Here is a 20,046-nt window from a genome sequence, read left to right on the forward strand (position 1 = left end):
CACTTGATTTTCCCTTTTGCTAAAATAAAATGTTCACATTCTATCGAATGGGATGCCTAACAAGGAGCCTAACACCAGCCAAGAAGGGGACTTTGTGCAACCTAGAAAAAGATGCTCCCTCTGGGTGAACAAATTAAAGAGACACCCTCTGGTGCTTTGACTAAAGCTGTAACCTTAAAAACAAACCGTCAGTCATTTTAACAATACCAAAAAGCAACCTCAAATCAGGTTTGTATGTTTCATCCCCACCAACAGAGACTGACTACATTCAAAATGTGGATGTCATTCCTGTTTCTCATTTAACTCCTTTCTGAATGTAATTCTTTATAGATATCCAGGATGATTAGATGCCCTTTCTGCCAAGAATGTCAAAGTCACTTTTTAAAAGCAAACATACAATCTAGGTTCTAAGTAGACTCATAGATCACAGAACTGGAGGAGGCAGCAAAGGAGCTTCAGGTAGTGCCTACAGGGTGGGTTCCTTCCTACCTTCCCAGATGCAAACACTCACTAAACACAGGGCTGGCCTCTGGGAATTCAGATAAATAGTAGGATATAGTTCCTGTCCTTAGGAGCCTTAAATAGTGTGGCAGACTTCCAAACAAATTAATGCAAGAAAGCAAGATATTACTGACCATATTAGACATTACTTAAAATCTAATTTTTCATATAACAAAATTCTTTAAAATGATCAAGTCCTCTTTTAGTTTCAATTTTAATACTTAGTCTTAAGCTTTTGTTAGAAAAGAATGTATTTCTGTGAATGATAAGGTTACCTTTTGTCAAAATTAGCTAACCTGCAAAAAAAAATTTACCTATGATATTTTATTGAAATATTTAAAGGGATAATCAAATAACTTGACAACTATTTAAAGTAATGATAGTGCATTGTCCTTACCACATTAAATTCTCTTAAATCAGAGATTTTAAAGTTCTTTGTAAAATAACCTTATTATTCAAAGTATAGCAGTGAAATATGCAGGAAGTATTTTTACTAATATTTTTACAAATACTAGGTAAAATGTAAGCCATTAGTAAGACTTCTTAGAGACAGAGACAAGAACCTACTCCATCAGGCAGGCACTGGACCACCTCTGCCCACATATTAGGAAGACACACTCTAGAGAAGTGTTTCCTTATTAAGGACAAAACAAAACAATATGAAACAACAAATAGGTTTAATGTAATATTTGCATAAAGGATTAAAAAAGAGGAGAGAAAGGAGTCTAAATCCCTTTCAGCTCTCCCATATCACCACCTTGCTCTTAAGAAAACAAAGCAATAAAAGAGAAAGGGTAAGAGGTTTGGACAGCACCATGGAGCAGGCTTCTCTTGCTTTGAAATATAATAATATTCAGCCATTTAAAATATAAGTGTACCATGCATCTACCATTCTACTGAAAGCTATCTCTTTCAAGTCTTAGGTTTTGTTTTCAACACAGAGATATATATATATACTTCTATATATAAGTATAAATGCACATATATTATGTATATATAGACATATGGATATATAACACATACAGATATATATGACATACATGCATACATAAACATATCACTCAAATTTGTGCATTAAACTGAAAGACTTTCAGAAAGAATTCTGAGGCTAAAAATGAGGAGACATAATTTCTAGATGGAATGATATTCTAGTCCCTAGAGAATAAGCCAAAATCTCTTAATTTACTTACATGTTTTGGGTCTCTGGAATCCAGGCTATCTATAGCTATTTGGAGGTCCTTGATCTCATTCTGCTTTTCAGCAATTTCTTGCCTCTGCTTTTCCATCTGCGTTTCTAGATCCACAGCTTCTTGGCGTAATTTATTGAGAAGCTGTATTCTACCACTCAACTGCTTGAGAAGAAGGTCTTTCTCCGATTCTGAAACCTAATCCCCCGATACCCCAACATACAATTAACAGAGGATAGCAACAGTGATTAACAACCTTAAAGAAAACTTCTGAAATTTAATAAGGTATTCTGTGCTCTGCCAGTTTTTTTAATAAAAGTAAAATGTAGAAGTCCTCTAGGCATTCCATTCATATCTTATACTTTTATCCTTATTACGTGCAGAAAATCTTTATTTATGTATTTCATAAGAACAGGTAAAAATTAAGTTGTCATTCTAGTATAAGCAACTTATAAATTATTAATAGTAATAGTAACCATAATATTAATGGTAGTTGACTTTATATAGCACTTGCCCTTGTTATAAGCATGTCAAGCAAATCAATAGTGTAATGAAAAATTGAGGCTTATATGTACTCATTTAAAATAACTTTTTTCAGCCCTCTAGCTCAGAGGTTAGAGCACTGGTCTTATAAAATAACATTTTTCAAGCGCATTTTGTAAGCATCCATTTATTTAAAAATTATGTACATTATTTACAAAAACATTTTTTAAATTATTAAAATCATTCTTGATGGCTCCTTGTGCCTCACCTCCCACTCTCAATCCGTTTTCTTTTAAGCTTTTATTTACTGAAGTAATCTCTATACCCCATGTGGGGCTTGAACTCATGACCCCAAGATTAAGAGTCCAGTGCTCCTCCAACTGAACCAGGCAGGCACCCCTTAATCCATTTGTAAGTCTGATCAGTTCACCTGCCAAATTTTGCTGACAGTTTATTTCCATCCACATCCATTGCCCCCCTAGCCTAGGCCACTACCATCTCTTGCCTATACTGAAGAACAGCCCCACAGAAGATTCACCTGTCTCCCTCACCCCACCTCACTCTTGGGCAGTAGCTAGTGTGACCTTATACCAATACAAACAAGATCAGCCATTCTACTACCTCATGTCCTTCAAAAGCTTCCCATTACCTTCAGACTAAAATTCAAATGCCTTACTCTCTAACATAGGACAGCCTATGAAGCCTGGCATAATCTTGGACCTCATCTTCCACACACTCTCCCCGCCGCAGCAGAGAAATCATTTGTGTGAAGGTCTTTGCACCCACTGTCACCTCTGCTTGGAATACTCGATCCCCTAATGCTGCGTCGCTGGCTCCTTCACCATCTTTGGGTTTCAGCCCAAATGTCACCTCCTCAGAGAGGCCTTTGTGGCTCCACAATCTAAATTATATTCCTTTTATTGTGTCTCCTTTCTTTTTCCTACAACACATATGTTGTTTAACTATATTTCCTATTTCTTTTTTTTTTTTAAATACTTGTTCATTGCCTATTTCCTATCCATGTGGGAGGGAAATAGACCTGTTTTATTCATCACTCAGGGCCCAGCCCAGTCAGGGACTAGAATATAGTAAAATTCCAATAAACTTGAATCAATTTCTAGTTACTATATAATTTTAAAATCACAATATAGTGTATCTTTTGAAAAAAATCTACATTTTGGACTTCACATTCTTGTTTTACCTACTATGGTGTGAATGCAGTTATGAACATAATTTTGAAATACTGATTTTAAAAGTTGCAAATAACTGAAACCTTTTACACACTTAAAAACTGTCAAGATACTTCCTTTTTAAATACTCCCTGTGCAATTACATCATGGGTTTGAGCCGCTAATATCTTCGTGCCATACTTTGGTAATTTCTGAGAGTAACATCTCCATCTTTTTGTTCACCATATTTTATATCACTTATACTTTTGCTGCTTGTGTTTGATAATGTTCATGTATCGTAAAGATGTCTTCTGACTCTTAATCTAGGTCTCAGGATCTTAATGGTGGGTAGTGCTTAATTAAATTAGAACAGATATAATAGGACACATCAACCTCCCTGGGTAAAATAGACACTTTCATAATAGAGTAGACTGAATATCTCTTTTTATATAAGTTAAAAGTAATTTATTTCTGTATGCTTTATAAAAAATAGAATGTCATCATGAATGGAAGGAAAATGTAACTGGAAAATACTAGAACCATAACTGAGGCTGAAAATTGTTACTCTGTAGTTAATTAGGCAGCACTGATTGAAAATTTGCATAACATGGTTATGAAGGGAGAAAACATATTCCATTTTTTTCATTTCTTCCTGCATTGCTACTTGGTATTTACGTACTTTTTTAAGTTGTATAGCTTCTTCCAGCTGTTTAAATTCTTCAGTAGCTTTTAAAATTTGTTGTTCCGCCTTTTCTATTTCATCATGTAGTTCTGATAGTCGAGTTTGTGCTGCAAATTTAAAAATCATGAACACAGACACACACGAGAAAAATTCGGCATTCTCAAATTTCTACCAGACTTTTTTCCTTCACAATAACATCTCCCTCCCAATTAAATTGTCATTATAGATTACAGAAATTCTTTAAAAATTAATTTATGATAGTTTTCCACTCAGTTAATCTCTAGAATAGTTTTATGATATGCTAGAGAACTATAACTGATCATTTTATTCGTAAAAGTCTTAATATAAAAAGGGTTTTACTTGATACATAAAATACTAAAGAGCTTTTCTGAGAGAATAAGGATTTATCCATAAATATGCATTTACATGTCACTAAGTTATAGTTAAGATTCAAGCTATTACAAAAACTCTGTGGTTAGAGGTTATTTCTTTATATGGGGCTTCATATCAAGAAATTCACCACTGAACGTGTCTTCATGCTGGAGGTGATCTCAAATCAATTACTCTCTATCTCAAATTTCCAATTTCTCTCCTTCCCTCCCTCTCTGCCTCCTATAAAACTAGGAGCTAGTCTACACATATATCTGATTTATTTCTGCTTTCCTCTTCCAGAGCTTTGTATAGGGTGTATGAGATGGACAACTCAGTCTCTTTTCTCAACCCCTCTCCAAGTCAACCTCTCTTGGCCTTCCATGTTTTCCATTTAGCTACCAACCAAGGGAAGATGAACTGCCTCACTGGATTGGTGAGAGCCCCACAATGTGCCACGATTACTAGGGGGATACATAAACTCAGATCTGCTTTCTCCTTCCATATCCATGCAGCTCACTGGGTAAATGGATTTAGAGTATGCCACTGGCAGGGTACCTAAGTGCCCTCTTGGATTGACTTCTTTATGACTTGCCAGGAAGTGGTAAGATTCTTTCAATTAGATGTTTTGGGACAGGCTGGAAAGAGTCAGAAGCTGGTCTTGGGCCGAAGTCTAAGGAGGATGCACTGATCCCCCTTATCCAAAGTGCTGTTTTAGGTTTTGGCTACATGCATAGTAATCAGTAAAGTGGTACTTGCTACAATTATGACCAATTATATCTTTGAATGTGCAGCTCTGACAGTGGGTAGGACTTGCTGGCAGGTCAAGATTTAAGCATTCTTGGATCCCCTGCACCTGCTGCCACCAAATTACTGTCAAGACCCATTCTCAACCATAACAGAAATCATTAAAAAATCATTTTCTCAGGATGTCTGGGTGGCTCAGTGGGTTAAGGCCTCTGCCTTCAGTTCGGGTCATGATCCCAGAGTCCTGGGACTGAACCCCACATCGGGCTCTCTGCTCCGCGGGGAGCCTGCTTCCTCCTCTCCGCCCGCCTCTCCGCCTACTTATGATCTCTGTCAAATAAATAAATAAAATCTTAAAAAAAAAAAATCATTTGCTCAATGAATCACTACTTTTTCAAGGCTTTTTATGTAAATAACATAATAAATACCTTTAGCATGTTTAATGAAAAGAATTATAAAACAAAATTTGCCTATATATTCAATCTTTTTACATTTTTAAAAGAATTTAAAATAACTTTTGTTAACCTGCACTTATTTTTTTTTCTTTGTCTTCCAGTTGTATGTCCAGTGATGTGTGGGCTCTTAAGTTCACATGCTCATTTCTGAGTTGTGCCCCTTCATCTGGCTCCATCTTCTCGATCTTTACCGTCTGGGCATTTGCAATAATATAACTCTCTGTAGCAAACATATTTCTCTTGTATCTGGATTTGCCAATATAAGGGCTTTCATCTGGGGTTTTATCAATTTCGACATACTAAAAACAAAATAAGTAAATATTTATGGTTCAATAAATAATTTCTAAGCAGCCAAGTGACATTATTCATTTTATTAGTGAAGAATATATCACAGAATTGCCTAAACATTAATCCTACATGCCTAGAAGTTGAAAAATATATACCATTTATCCCACTCTTAATATGCCAAAAAAGAACTGAAACAAAAAAATGGCCTCTAAGAATTCCTCCTCCTAGCCCCCAAAGTGGGTTTAGGTTGGTTGATTAAAGAACTGCCTATAGTTATGTGATTAATAGCATTGTTTAATCTCTCAAATCAGAAATTTAGGTGTTTGATTTTGGTTTCTTAGCTGATATGTAAGTAAAATCTCAGTCTAATAAATTTTAGTAATTGAATTTTTTATGAGATAATATGGTATCAGTTGGAATCACAGATTCTCTTGCAGCTTTTTACCTCTTCTGGACACTGCTTTAACTTACTGAACCAAAAATTCACCGATTCAACCAAAATTTGTTTAAGAAAGTGGAGTGGTTATTGATAAAAGTCTCAAACATTTTCACCATCTGCCTTCCCCCACTCTACTCTCTGTTGGCTTTAACTTTGGATTACTAAAACGTTAAACTCTAAGTAAATAAAATAATAAAAGTTAAACTTACCTCTGATGGGTAATAATTTAGTGGTTCAAATTTGGCATCAATTTTATAAAAGGCCAATTCCTGTTCCATCTCATACTGTTTCTGACATGCCCGTATTAGTTCCACAGTCTTCTGTTTTAGCTATAGGCCCAATTTGATATGAAACAACATACAGTGTCAGTAAGTTAGTATAATGGTACAATGGCATAGCAAGTTCTAATCATAACTAATAATTAGATTGTTTTAAAACCCCACAGCAAATAGCAGAACATTTACAGTATTTTATCTTCATTCTAAAGTATTGTAAAGAACGCAATATAAAATTATCACTTCATAAAAGATCACATAAAAGACCTTTGAAGTTTATATGCTGTTTCAGGATACAATAAATAAATATTTTAAAAAATCATTTAAATTTGCTTTACCCAAATATGAAAATAATTCTGTACCAATTATTTTTAAGTACTGTATTAAGTATTTGCTTCATGATTTTTCAATACTGAACACTAATTTAACTTACTCTGCAAGTTAATGACAGCTTCAAATTATGGATAGAGATGATATTTGAGATTAATCACAAAGGAATCACAAGAAGGAGTAAGAAGGGTGGAAAAAAGAAATTGGCTTTAATTGTACTGTTGTTCCTGCAGTATCTCAGTGTTCTGAACATTATTCTTTGTATTAGAGGATAAAGGATGTGAATAAGGTCAATCAGATCCCAATATATAGCCTTAAATTTTTAATAAATTAATTCTATAACAATTACAACTTTTTATTTATTCTTAAAATTTTTGGAGCTAGAAGAAAATAGATCATCTGATTTAATTATTTGAATTACAAATAAAGATACTGAGTACTATTGGTAATTGTTTTGTCAAAAGCTACATATTAGACTAGTGGCAGAAGCTAAATATTTTATTAACTACCAGTATCAGCCCCCTTCCTACTAATCTAATCCTGTGAGTTCATTTCAAAGGTCCACTAAGTGATTTTTGCCTTTTCTAAACTACAGCATCAGATAGTAGATACCAGACAAAAAACATGCAGAAATATTTCATCAATATGAAAATGCAAGCTGAAGAGAATAAAAAAATAAATAAACATGAACATTTTACAAGGCCCGGGAACTCAAAGTCGTGCACGATTTAGCTTACAGTCATCTCCTGATTATCCACCCAAGTAGAAGTAATGCTAAGCTGGATGACAGGCAGTCTTGATCTCTTATCTCACTGAATCTTTACAACTACCCTATGAAATTATAAGAGCTGCACCAGGAGGTTAAATGACTTGGCCAATTTCACAGCTCATAGTGAAGAGGCAGAGTTCAATTACAAGTCTCCTGATTTCAAAATTAATACTCCATCTAATATACGATGCTGCCTTTGATGTCTTGCTGCAGGGTGTCCAGCACATTACCCATTTTGATGCTTTTACTGACTGCTTTTAAGTCCCTGAATCTCAAGAAAGCAACTCATAACCAAGAGCATAAACTCATCTCAGGCTTTTCTTCCCAAAGATCATTGGCCCAAGTAGGGCCAAACAAAGGCAAATGTGACTGGAACCATGGATGATGTATGGACTGGCCTCTGAGGGCAAATAATATATACTCTGTGCATTTTAAAATTACCTTTGTGTCTTTTATAGTGCTAGACTTAGCATTTAGTAAGCATTTAATAAATGTCTGCTGAAGAAATCATAAATGAGAGCACATTAGGAGTCAAAGGACCTGGAAAGTAGGCTAGTTGCAGTATTAGCTGTGGATGATCAAGAGTTGACTGCAGTTAACACATTTACCAATAAGAAAAATGATACAAATTCTTTCCCTCACATTCAAATCCACTGTCCTATGTACACATCCATTAAAAAAATTACACATACACACACAAGCACATTTTTTGAGAAGGCAAGCCAGTTTCCAAACTTAAGATGTATGTAAACATATTAATACAAGTTATCATGCAAACTATGAAAAACATAGTGTGCAATTCAGCCCTGAAGGGACTACCTTTAAGGAAGAATAAAGAATCGGCAGAAAATGCTCTGCAAGAAACCAAGACAAGAGCTAAAAGGAGAAAAAAGCAAACAGAGACCATCACCTGGAGAACTTTGGAGAGTTAAGCTGTAGTAATAGAAGCTGTTCTTGATTCACAACTTACCTTAGAAAGATAATGTTATTAGAACCTGTATCATTTTTATATGGACACACATTTTATCATCATTCTATGTTACAGATTTACCACCTTCCATTACTTTGCTTAATTCAATTCAAATTATTTTCATATTCATTACCTTATTTAGTCCTCACAACTCTGTGAGGCTGGCAGGACAGGTAAATCATCCTCTTATTAAAAATAAGGAAACTGAAGAATAGGAGGTAAATAATTTGCAAAAGGACAAAGTAATATTAACATTGAAGTTAATTAATATTTGTTGGGGCAGGAAAGGGGGACTATAATAGTTTAAATGGCACCAGAAGTTTTACTTTAAGGTTACTACATTTCTTTTATAGGTAAATGACCTATGATGTGAAGCGTTACTTTATGAAACCAGAAAGCATTACCTAACTGGGGATGATATCACCAAATATTCTGCAGAAGATAATGGAAAATATTTTTCAAATGCAGACTCTTAGAATAAGATCCAGAATTCTTTTTGAAACAAAGAATAGTCTTTTGGAATACTGAAAAAACAGGTAAAACAACATGAATTTTTAAAATGAGGGGAGGGGATTGGGGTGATGGGGTAACTGGGTGATGGACATTAAGGATGAGCATTGGGTGTTATATAAGACTGGTGAATCCTTGAACTCTACCTCTGAAACTAATACTATACTATATGTTAATAGTATTTAAAATAAAAAATAGCCTGTTGATTAAAAAAAGAAAAAAGAAATTTAAAGAAGAAATACAAAATAGCTAGTAAACACATATGCGATACTCAAATAGCTAGTAAATACATATGGAATATTCAACTCTCCAGCAAATTTTTAAAAAAGTGAAATTAAAGCAATGAGATTCCACTTTTTTCCTATCCTATTTGTAAGTTCAAAATAATAATTTTCAGTGAGGAATTGGGCTCTTTCACTCACTGCTATAGAAGTATAAAGCAGGCAAACACTTTTAATATTTGCCAAAATTTAAAATGCAAATTACCCAGTAATTCTACTTGTAGTGATTTCTTTAAAATTGTTATTTTTTTTTTAGTAACCTCTACCCTCAACGTGGGGCCTGAACTCATGAACCTGGGACTGAGAGTCACATACTCTACTGACTGAGCCAGAGAAGCACCTCAAATTGTAGTGATTTAAACCAGGGAATTACTGTTGTGAATGCATAAATACTTATTTACAAAGATTTTCTCTGTAGTATTGCTTCTAATAAAAAAAAGTGGAGGCAACCTAAATATTCATCAATAAGAATGGGTTAAATAAATTATTGCATATCCATATAATGGAACACAATATAGACTTTGAAAGACATAAAAAAGATGTGTGTGTGTGTGTGTGTGTGTGTGTGTGTGTGTGTGTGTGTGTGTGTACATGTGTGGGCATGTTTTTTTAACTTGGAGAGGTATGGTACATATACCGTTTTGTAAAAAAATAAGATGCAGGGGCGCCTGGGTGGCTCAGCAGGTTAAAGCCTCTGCCTTCGGCCCAGGTCATGATCCCAGGACCCTGGGATTGAGCCCCACATCGGGCTCTCTGCTCAGTGCAGAGCCTGCTTCTCTCTCTCTCTCTCTGCCTGCCTCTCTGCCTACTTGTGTTCTCTGTCAAATAAATAAATAAAATCTTTAAAAAAAAAAATAAGATGCAGCATTAAAAAATATAGTAAGGTTCTTTTTCATCACAAAATATTTAAAGGTATATATATTTAATTACATATACATTATATAACTACAAGCATATATTTAAGCATAGAAAACAAAAAGGATATATATCAACATCCAGGGAAGAGGGAAAGGGAAGAGTGAAACCTTTATTTTCTACTGTATACATTTGTGCTGTCTAAATTTGTTATGATAAATATATATTAACTTTGTATGTCAATAATGTTTTTAAATGGTTAATGATAAAAACAACGACATAAAGAAGAGCAGTGTCTTCTAACTAAAAATAGTTACTGAAAATAAACCCAGCAAAAACAATTGACAACTTATAAAACATTCATTCACAACAAAAACATAACAACATTATAAGTAGAAAAAAGAAAATTAGCAGCTATAATAATTTATAATTTGGGGATAGTGCAAAGTCAAAAGATGTGACATTTTGCCCAGGTTTTCTTTTCTTCTTTTTCTTTCTTTTTTTAAGATTTTTTTATTTGACAGAGAGAGAAAGAGCACAAGCAGGGGGAGCAGGAGAGGGAGAAGCAGGCTCCCCGCTGAGCAGAGAGCCCCATGTAGGGCTCAATCTTAGGACCCTGTGATCACGACCTGAGCTGAAGGCAGACACTCAATGGACTGAGCCACCCAGGCATCCCTTGCTCAGGTTTTCAAGGAGTTAACTAACATATACCAGGGAGTCCGCACATAAAAAATATTATTTTATCTTAGTAATAAAAGATGGATTTTATATTATAAAAAAAGATCAGTAACTCAGGAAAATTTATTAAATGTTCACAAATATCAAGTAATACCATAGTAAGTATGTTTTTTATATTTGTATTTTATTCTTTCATTTTTTTAAAGTTTTACTTATGATTTATTTTTAAGTAGGCACCACACCCAACACAGGTCTTGAACTCAAGAACAAGAGTTGTACACTCTACCAACTGAGTCAGCCAGGTGCCCCTATACTTGTATTTTACATACAAATGTTAAGTGATGGCCCAGAGTTCACTGCTAAGATAAAACTGATTGTCACATAAGTTTCCAGTGATTTTAAGTAATCATCAATCCACTCTATTATGGAACAGAGAACAACAGATGTATAATATAAAGCTATTGATAATTATCAGATTATTAATATCATATATAATATGCCTTCAGCATATGACTGACATATTTGAAAACTACCTTCAAATAAGAGAGATATGAAGAAAGCCACAAATGTTCTGAACAGTTAACTGACAGAGCTGCGAAAGCTGCCCTTTCATCATGTCCTCCTGATATAAGTCACCTTTTTTCTCAGGCAAAGAAGAGCTCAAGAAAGAGGCAGTCAAGTACTCAGATTTCAAGTAACAATTTCCATCTCTACAAAGAGAAGGAAACACTTTTCTCTTGCTAGGAAACAGAAATGCTTAAGCAGAATTCTTGTCAACAAAGCAAGTCATTCAAACCAGAATGCCCATCTTGAAAGGGGGATGCAAAAAAGAAAGAGCACTATCTAGGATTTCATTAGTCATATGAGAAATCAAATTCTCTAAGTTATGCACAGATCAGAAAAAGAATTATTATAAGAAAAAAAAGAGGAGAGTAGCAACAGCTATTTTTTCCTCCAAGGAAAGTAACCTAATTATTTAACAAAATCAGATTCTCTGGGTTGAAAAGGCCTTTTATTCATTTAATCCATCTGCCTAGCAAATGCCTTTTATCTTTTCTCTAAGCCCTGGTCATATATGCCTGTTTCAGTGACAGCAATCCCATTCCAGAGTTATTACATTTGTCTCAGGACAGTTATTAGAAATCTCTCTCTCTCTTATTTTTTTAAGAGAGAGAGAGAGTGCCCGTGTGCGAGCTTGTGGAGAGGTGGGTTGCTAAGGGAGGAGGGGTCAGAGAGAAAATCCTAAGCAGGCCCCATGCTCGGCCTGGAGCTCCATCTCATGACCTTGAAATCATGACTTGAGCCAAAATCAAGAGTCAGATGCTCAACTAACAGCCACCCAGGTGTCCCTAGAAATTCCTCATTGCTAAATGAAAAATTGCTTTGTTATAATTCTATTTGCCATTTCTTAATTTTATCTCAGGAACTTTGGTCCCTCCTCCACGAAACAGACCTTTGACTCTCTGAAGATAACTGTCAGAGCTCGCTAGATCCTCTCTTCTCCAGCTTGAGCACCCCTGTTGCTTTAGCCACTCCTCACAGGGCATGGTCTCAAGGCCTCTGAAGTCTCTCGGGCTGGCCGAGATATATATATATATATATATACGTACACATGTACACATATATGTATGTGTATGTATGTACATATACTTATGTATGTATGTGTATTATATGTATATTATATACATGTACATACATATATATGTGTGTATATTATATATACTACTATTATATATACTACCTTATAGCATCATACTTGATACAGGGTTCTACAGCTTGCTTTTCTCACATAGCAATATGGAGCGGACATACTTCCATATTAGGACATACAGCTCTATCTCATTTTAATAGCAACACAATTATTCTATCAGATGGATATCCACTGAGGGACATTTCAGCTATTTTTCATTATTTTACTAATATAAAAAATACTGTAGTGAATGACCATGTATGTATGTGTATATATACAGTTATATGTGTATATATGTAGATATATACAGTCTTGCTACAATTTCTATAAAATGCATTAGAAATGTATATCATATATAACTATTGTATATTAAATAAGTATATATATATCTAATATATAGAACATAGGATATATCCCTTTAATAAAATGTATAAAATAAAATTTGGACAATTTTGCCAATTTGCCTTCTAAAAGTTTTTGCCAATGTACAGTCTCACCAACAATGTTGTTAAAAATAAAATATAAACATCTAGGGGCAGTCTGACCAACTCTTCAGTCAGGGGGCTCCACTGTCCTCCTTTATTTTGGATACCGTATTTCACAATTTACTGCAGGCCAGGATAGTATTCATCCTTTGGGGACCCATGTCACACAGTGCACGGTAAACTACAATTTGTAGAAACTTCTGCACAAATTTCTGTTAAACCACATCTTCCCCATTCTATGATCAAGAAGTTTTGTTTTTAGACCCAAGAAGAAAGAATTCTCTATTTCAAGAGAATATAGTCAAAGCAATGTAAAACACAGGCTTACCAATTCATTTTTTGTGTTTAGGTTACTCTCCATCTCCTCATAGCTCTGTTTTTGTAGCTTGGCCTCCTCTTTCAGTGATTTGTTCAATTTATCTTGACTTTTAATTTCCTCAAGGAACCTTGTCTGTTCGCTCCTCAGCTCTTCAATTTCCATTATCTTCTTCTCCAGATCTCTTTCCAGTCTTTCTATCTCATCTGCCAACACAAATTTAAAAATTTATTAATCGTTATATTTTTTTACTTGAAGAAAGGTAAGAATACTTCTCAAATAATTGTCTTAGAATAATAAAAGCACAATTCTACTTTGAAAATTATTCGGTATGGTTTTGGGGAAAAAAAAGACAATCTTGACCTAGCAAGTGATTTATATCAAAAAGTAAGAAGGCATTATCATCTGGATAACAATTTTAAAAGATAACGCATTAGAGGGCACCTGGGTGGCTCAGTCGATTAAGCATCTTGGTTTCAGCTTAGGTCGTGATCTCAGGGTTGTGAGATCTGGCGCAGTATCTGGCTCCACATTCAGTGAGGAGTCTACTTGAAGATTCTCTCCCTCTACATCCACCCCCGCACCACCACTCTCTAGCTCTCTCAAATAAATAAATAAAATTTTTAAAAAAAGATAACACTTTACTTCCAAGTATTTCATTCAATTAGGATGTTGGTAAATGAGGTTTTTCCCCAGGTCTCCTATTTAAAAACTTGCAATATTTTATCTTATCTGATAGTAATAATTACACTTTAAAGGATGCTGCAAGGAGGTTTGCAAAATACTATGATTTTAAAAATCCTTCAGAGGCTTCCTACTATGGACAGGATAGCTTCCAAAACTTACATGAAGAACTTAACAAAGATATTCATGATTTGGTCCCAAACTCCCTTTCCGGCCTTATTTTTAAGTACACCCAAATGTAGCCTTTCTGAAGTGACTCCACTTCTTGAGATTTGTGATGTCTCTCCTCTTACCTGAAAGCTTTTTTTTTTTTTTTTTTAAGGTTTTATTTATTTTAGAGAGAGAGAGGGAAGGGCAGAGGGGAAGGGAAAAGGACTGGCAGACTCCCTGCTGAGCACAGAGCCAGTCACGCGGCTCGATCTCACAACCCTAGATCACTACCCGAGCCAAAGCCAAGAGTCGGATGCAGCCTTTTTTTTCAAACCTCTGTCTGGAATTTTCTTCCTCTATCTCCTACTGGCCTATTTTGTACTATTCTGGTCTTAGTTTTGAAAAATATTTTGAGAGGTAGGCCCTGACTTTATGCTCTCCACAGGTGAGATGCTTCCCAGAAATGCTCTCAGGTTACCCTGTACTTCTTCTTTTTTATTTTTTTTTAAAAGATTTTATTTATTTATTTGACAGACTGAGATCACAAGTAGGCAGAGAGGTAGGCAGAGAGAGAGGAGGAGCAGGCTCCCCGCCGAGCAGAGCCCGATGCGGGGCTCGATCCCAGGACCCTGGGATCATGACCTGAGCTGAAGGCAGAGGCTTTAACCCACTGAGCCATCCAGGCATCCCTCACCCTCTCCTTCTGCTGTGCCCTTCATCACACAATGAGTTATAAAATGTGATCAAATGGCTAGGCATCTGCCTTTCCCACTAAAGCTTTGTAAAAGCAGAAACTGCATCTGTCTGGCTCACTGCTGGATGCCAAGAGCCTTAAAGGCTTCTAATAAATATTCAGAGTCATAAATAATCCTAAGTAAATGAAACTTTTCCCCCAAAAGTGTATTTATGAGGACTTTCCTTTGCATTATTTATATTTTTAAAGATTCCAAACATAAACTTTAGGGTAACAAATACTGAGTTGGGGGGATCCAAACTAATAAAAATTTACCATATTTCTCAAGGATTGTATCAAACTGTTTTTGTAAACCAAAGTGGACTAACATCAATTTCAAATGGTTGGACCTACAGACACATTTCCCAATGCTCTAAAATAGCTATTTCATACTTTCTTCTTTCTCTTCAAATCTCCCATAGTCCTTCCATTTTCTTTCTCAGCTGACGACCTCATTTTTCACCAAGAAAAGAGACCCCACCCATAGGAGCTTTCTCATTTTCGCACCACCAAAGCAACAAAACTTTGCATCTTTGCAGAGATGCACACATCTTTGCTCCCTCCTGAATTAGAGTCCCTCTTATCAAGAGACAATCTTTCCTCTTTTCCTCTGATGTCATCTTGTCTTTTCAAGGACCATAAGAATTGAGCCATACTGGTCTCTCCACTCCACCCTCAAATATGCTCTTCCTTTCTCTGGGTACTAGCTTTGAGGTTTACTACATTTGCTTCTGTCCATTTCCTGGTTTGGAAGCTACTGGTGAATTTTTTTTTTTTTAACTTAAACTCTTTTTTTTTTTTTTTTTTAGATTTTATTTATTTGTCAGAGAGAGAGAGGGAAAGAGAGCGAGCACAGGCAGACAGAATGGCAGGCAGAGGCAGAAGGAGAAGCAGGCTCCCTGCTGAGCAAGGAGCCCGATGTGGGACTCCATCCCAGGATGCTGGGATCATGACCTGAGCTGAAGGCAGCTGCCCAAACAACTGAGCCACCCAGGCGTCCCTAACTTAAACTCTTTTTAAAAATCCATTTATTAGGTACTAGGAGAGAGAAATTGTGGGAGGAAATTTCAAACCTTCACCCAAATGTGTCCCTTCCATTCATTCTTGGATCATTTGTTCGAACCACTCCTTAACTGCATTGGTTAAGATAATTATGTATTGCCTATCTAAAGCACTTCTCTGTCCTCATCTTACTTTTTCTTTATTCTCTGCAACATTCAACCTAGCTGACCACTTCCTCTCATGAAATCTTCTTGGGGCTTTTACAACCCACTGTTTCCTGGGGTTCCGCTTACTCAGCCTCTCTTTCTCAGTCTCCTTAGATGGCTCACCTTGCTCTTCTCAACCCGACTGAGAAAGCCAATCAATTCCAGTGGGATTAAAAATCCCTGTTAGGCTGACAACCACCACATTTATAACTCTTTGAAATCCAGGCTCACATTTCTAACCCTCTTCTAGGTTGTCTCACAGACATTCAAACTCACCACTCTAGAGTCTCCCTTTTGTATACATAATATCACCAATCCAACCACTTACTCAAGCCAGAAGCCTGGGAATTACCCAGTTCATTAGAAAGTATTGCTGGGCACCTGGGTGGCTCAGTGGGTTAAGCCGCTGCCTTCGGCTGATTCTACCTCCAAAACTGATCTATTCCACATCCACCATCTAAATACAGGCCACCAACACTTCTAGCCTAGATTCCTGCAATAGCCTCTGGACAGGTCCCCTTATCTCCATTTGTCCTGCTCCAAATCATTCTCCATTCTGCACTAAAAAATAATCTTTAAAAAAATATTTTAATTCCAGTATACTTGACATGCAGTGTTCTATTAGTTTCAGGTGTACAATATAGTGATTGAATTCTATGCATTACTCAGTGCTCATCGGGCTAAGTTATATACTCAAGATAATCTTCTTAATAAGTGATCATGTCCCACTGCTGCCTAAAAATTCCTAATAGTTTCCTACCTCACCTGAAATAAAACCCAAGCTACAAGTCCCTGTGTCATCTCTCCCTTCCCCCAGCTCTCTCAACTTTTTCTTGAGCTATCATCCAGTCATACTGAACCTTTACTTCCTTCATTTACCAGCAGCTTTCCAACCTGAAAGTGCAAGCTGGTCGTCTCTCTGAATGTCTTTCTTTACATGGCTAATCTTCTCCTACCTATGTTGTCAGCTTATATGTCACTTCTCAGAGAGTCATTTCTTTATACCACCTTTGCCCAAAGGGGGTTTTCTCCTCTGCTACTTTATCTGGGTTTGCGTGCTTTTTGTCTTTCTTTTCCATTAAAATACCATCTACATTGAGGCCCATACCATATGTCTTGTTCACCATTGTGCCCTTAGTGCCAGATATAATGCCTGGTTCACAGTACGTGCTCAATAAATATTTAATCCTTAATGATATTAATGTATAATTGTTGTATAATGATGCTTATGCTAATTTATTTATGGGGGTATTTTCCAAAAAAATTTTAATAGCATTATAAAGCTCAAACTTCAATATATTTTTCTAGATAACTTCTCAACATAAATTCCTCCCCCGCCCAAATTTAGTTTTTTTAAATGTCACTTTACCTAAACTGAATCTCTCAAAAGCTTCTTGTCTGTCCTGAGTAGTCACCGGCTGACCTTCCAAACTTTCTAAAGAGCGAAGGTGAAAAATAGTAAACTGCATGTAATGAGGAAGGGTCACAATTGGATTTTCAAGAAGGATCAGAGATGTCAAATCTTGAAGTGGTTTCAGTTTGCTTACATCTTGGAGCTGAAATGATATATAACATTAGTATTAATGTAATTTAGTTTTAAAATAATAAAACATACCTAAAGAAAATAATAATCAAGAAAATTGCTACCAACATGGCAAGGAACCTATTCATAGAACCTATTATCCAAAACTAGTGGTGTGAGGGGAGGAATGGAAAGTATTTGAGTATCTATAGTGTATCAGGGCAGTATTAGGCATTTTCCATATGCCATTTCATTTATGACTCCTCATAACAATCTATGATAGAAACAACATCTTAATTTTGTAGACAAAGATATTACGGTTAGAAGAAGTTAAATAACTTCCCCAAAGCTCAGTGCTTACAAATGAACAAAACAGGATTTGAATTCGTCCATGTAACTTTAAACCTATTATTTATGGATTATACTGACTGAACACATCAAAAATATAAATGGCTATAAGAAAGATTTGGAGAATCTTCAGATAACAGTTATAATTGATAGTTAAAAGAAATTAGTAAGGATACAGGATACTCACATTTTTTAAAAAAGATTTTATTTACTTATTTGTCAGACAGCAATCACAAGTAGGCAAAGAGGCAGGCAGAGGTGGGGGTGGGGGAAGCAGGCTCCCCGCTGAGCAGAGAGCCCGATGCAGGGCTCTATCCCAGGACCCTGAGATCATAAGCTGAGCTGAAGGCAGAGGCTTAACCCACTGAGCCACCCAGGTGTCCCCAGGATACTCACATTTCTAGAAGATTTTTATGTTTATACAAAGAAGAACTTTAAAAGGTTAAGAAATAGGGATGCCTGGGTGGCTCAGTCATTAAGCGTCTGACCTCAGCTCAGGTTATGATCCTAGGGTCCTGGGAGGGAGCTCCATATCAGGATCCCTGCTCAGTGGGGAATCTGCCTCTCCCTCTCCCACTCCCCCTATTTGCATTCCCTCTCTTGCTATCTCTCTATAAAATAAATAAAATCTTTTAAGAAATAATTAAGTAAAAATAAAAGGTTGAGAAATACTACTCCTAATACCCCGTATAAATAAATCTCTCACAAGTGAATGCATATCACTCTTACTGATGCCAATGTCAAATATAAATTGGGATGAGAAAGTCATGAAAAATTAGAAATGATTAATAAATATTTTTGAATGATTTTCCTGTTAAATAAATTAGTTGACACTGAGTACTATCTAACAATCAACTACTTGGAGGAATATTTACAGTAAATTTCAGATTCACGGCTACCTCTTTGCATCACATCATACACCTCAAGAGCTCCAAGGTCATGCTATGCCACATGGTAGAGGGTTTGGGCTCTGAGGCTCTTGGACTGTTGCAGTGAAATGGTACAGAATCACCTTACCAGACCTTTATAAAGATGAAATAAGAAAGCATAGACATTGCAACCTGCAGAGTAATTAAACAAATGTTGTTCATCATTATTGGCTTCCACTGGTGAAGGTTTAAGGAGATATTTAGTGTTTTAAAGTTTTTCTTTTTTTTTTTTTTTTAAAGATTTTATTTATTTATTTATTTGACAGAGAGAAATCACAAGCAGATGGAGAGGCAGGCAGAGAGAGAGGAAGGGAAGCAGGCTCCCTGCTGAGCAGAGAGCCCGATGCAGGACTCGATCCCAGGACCCTGAGATCATGACCTGAGCCGAAGGCAGCGGCTTAACCCACTGAGCCACCCAGGCGCCCCAGTGTTTTAAAGTTTTTAAAACATTTTCACATCTATCATTTTATCTGAGCCCCATAACACCCTCGCAAAGAAGGCAGGGTAGGGTTTGTTTTCTCCAATTTAAACAATGTGTTTTGGAGAGATAAAGGGCTTTTCCAAGGTCACAGAAGGCAGGTCTAGACCCATATTAGAAAGCACATCTTTTACTGTCTTCTCTATGACTGGTGTTCTTTAAGTATGGTTTTTTTCAATTTTAATATAGATTAAGTAAATTAATGTTTTTATTTACCAAATACTTATTAAACACCTAATATATAAATAGAAGAAAATAATAAATTATACTCCAAAGGAAAGCATACACGATTACTAGATTATGCAAGCCATGATAACAAAGTTGCTCCATAATAAAGAGCTAGGGATTAAACCTGACACTGACAATAACTCTTAAAACACCTGACACTATAATTAAGCTTAATTCATAAGTTTGAAAAAATAAAAAAATAAAAAAAGAACTCGGTTTCTGGCATTCAGTGACCTGGACTCTGGCACAAGTTGTGTGACTTGGGTAAGAGACCTAACCTGAAAATG

General features: G+C 35.9%; 1 protein-coding gene across 7 annotated transcripts in view; it reads right to left on the minus strand.

Annotated features, from left to right (window-relative positions):
• Positions 1–20,046, minus strand: part of CNTRL (centriolin) — an 89,876-nt gene that overhangs the window by 49,498 nt on the left and 20,332 nt on the right. For 6 of the 7 annotated variants that reach the window (XM_032308546.1, XM_032308545.1, XM_032308550.1 and 3 more), the window contains exons 6-12: positions 17,624–17,810; positions 13,492–13,685; positions 8,514–8,570; positions 6,530–6,649; positions 5,664–5,892; positions 4,020–4,129; positions 1,692–1,886 (exon numbers count right to left, since the gene is read on the minus strand). In XM_032308546.1, the coding sequence (XP_032164437.1) occupies positions 1,692–1,886; positions 4,020–4,129; positions 5,664–5,892; positions 6,530–6,649; positions 8,514–8,570; positions 13,492–13,685; positions 17,624–17,810 (1,092 nt within the window). The remainder of the gene's footprint in view (positions 1–1,691; positions 1,887–4,019; positions 4,130–5,663; positions 5,893–6,529; positions 6,650–8,513; positions 8,571–13,491; positions 13,686–17,623; positions 17,811–20,046) is intronic. The other variant, XM_032308548.1, reaches the window with a different exon arrangement.

The sequence above is a fragment of the Mustela erminea genome, chromosome 12 (assembly GCF_009829155.1).
Source record: "Mustela erminea isolate mMusErm1 chromosome 12, mMusErm1.Pri, whole genome shotgun sequence".
Taxonomy (NCBI): Eukaryota; Metazoa; Chordata; class Mammalia; order Carnivora; family Mustelidae; genus Mustela; species Mustela erminea.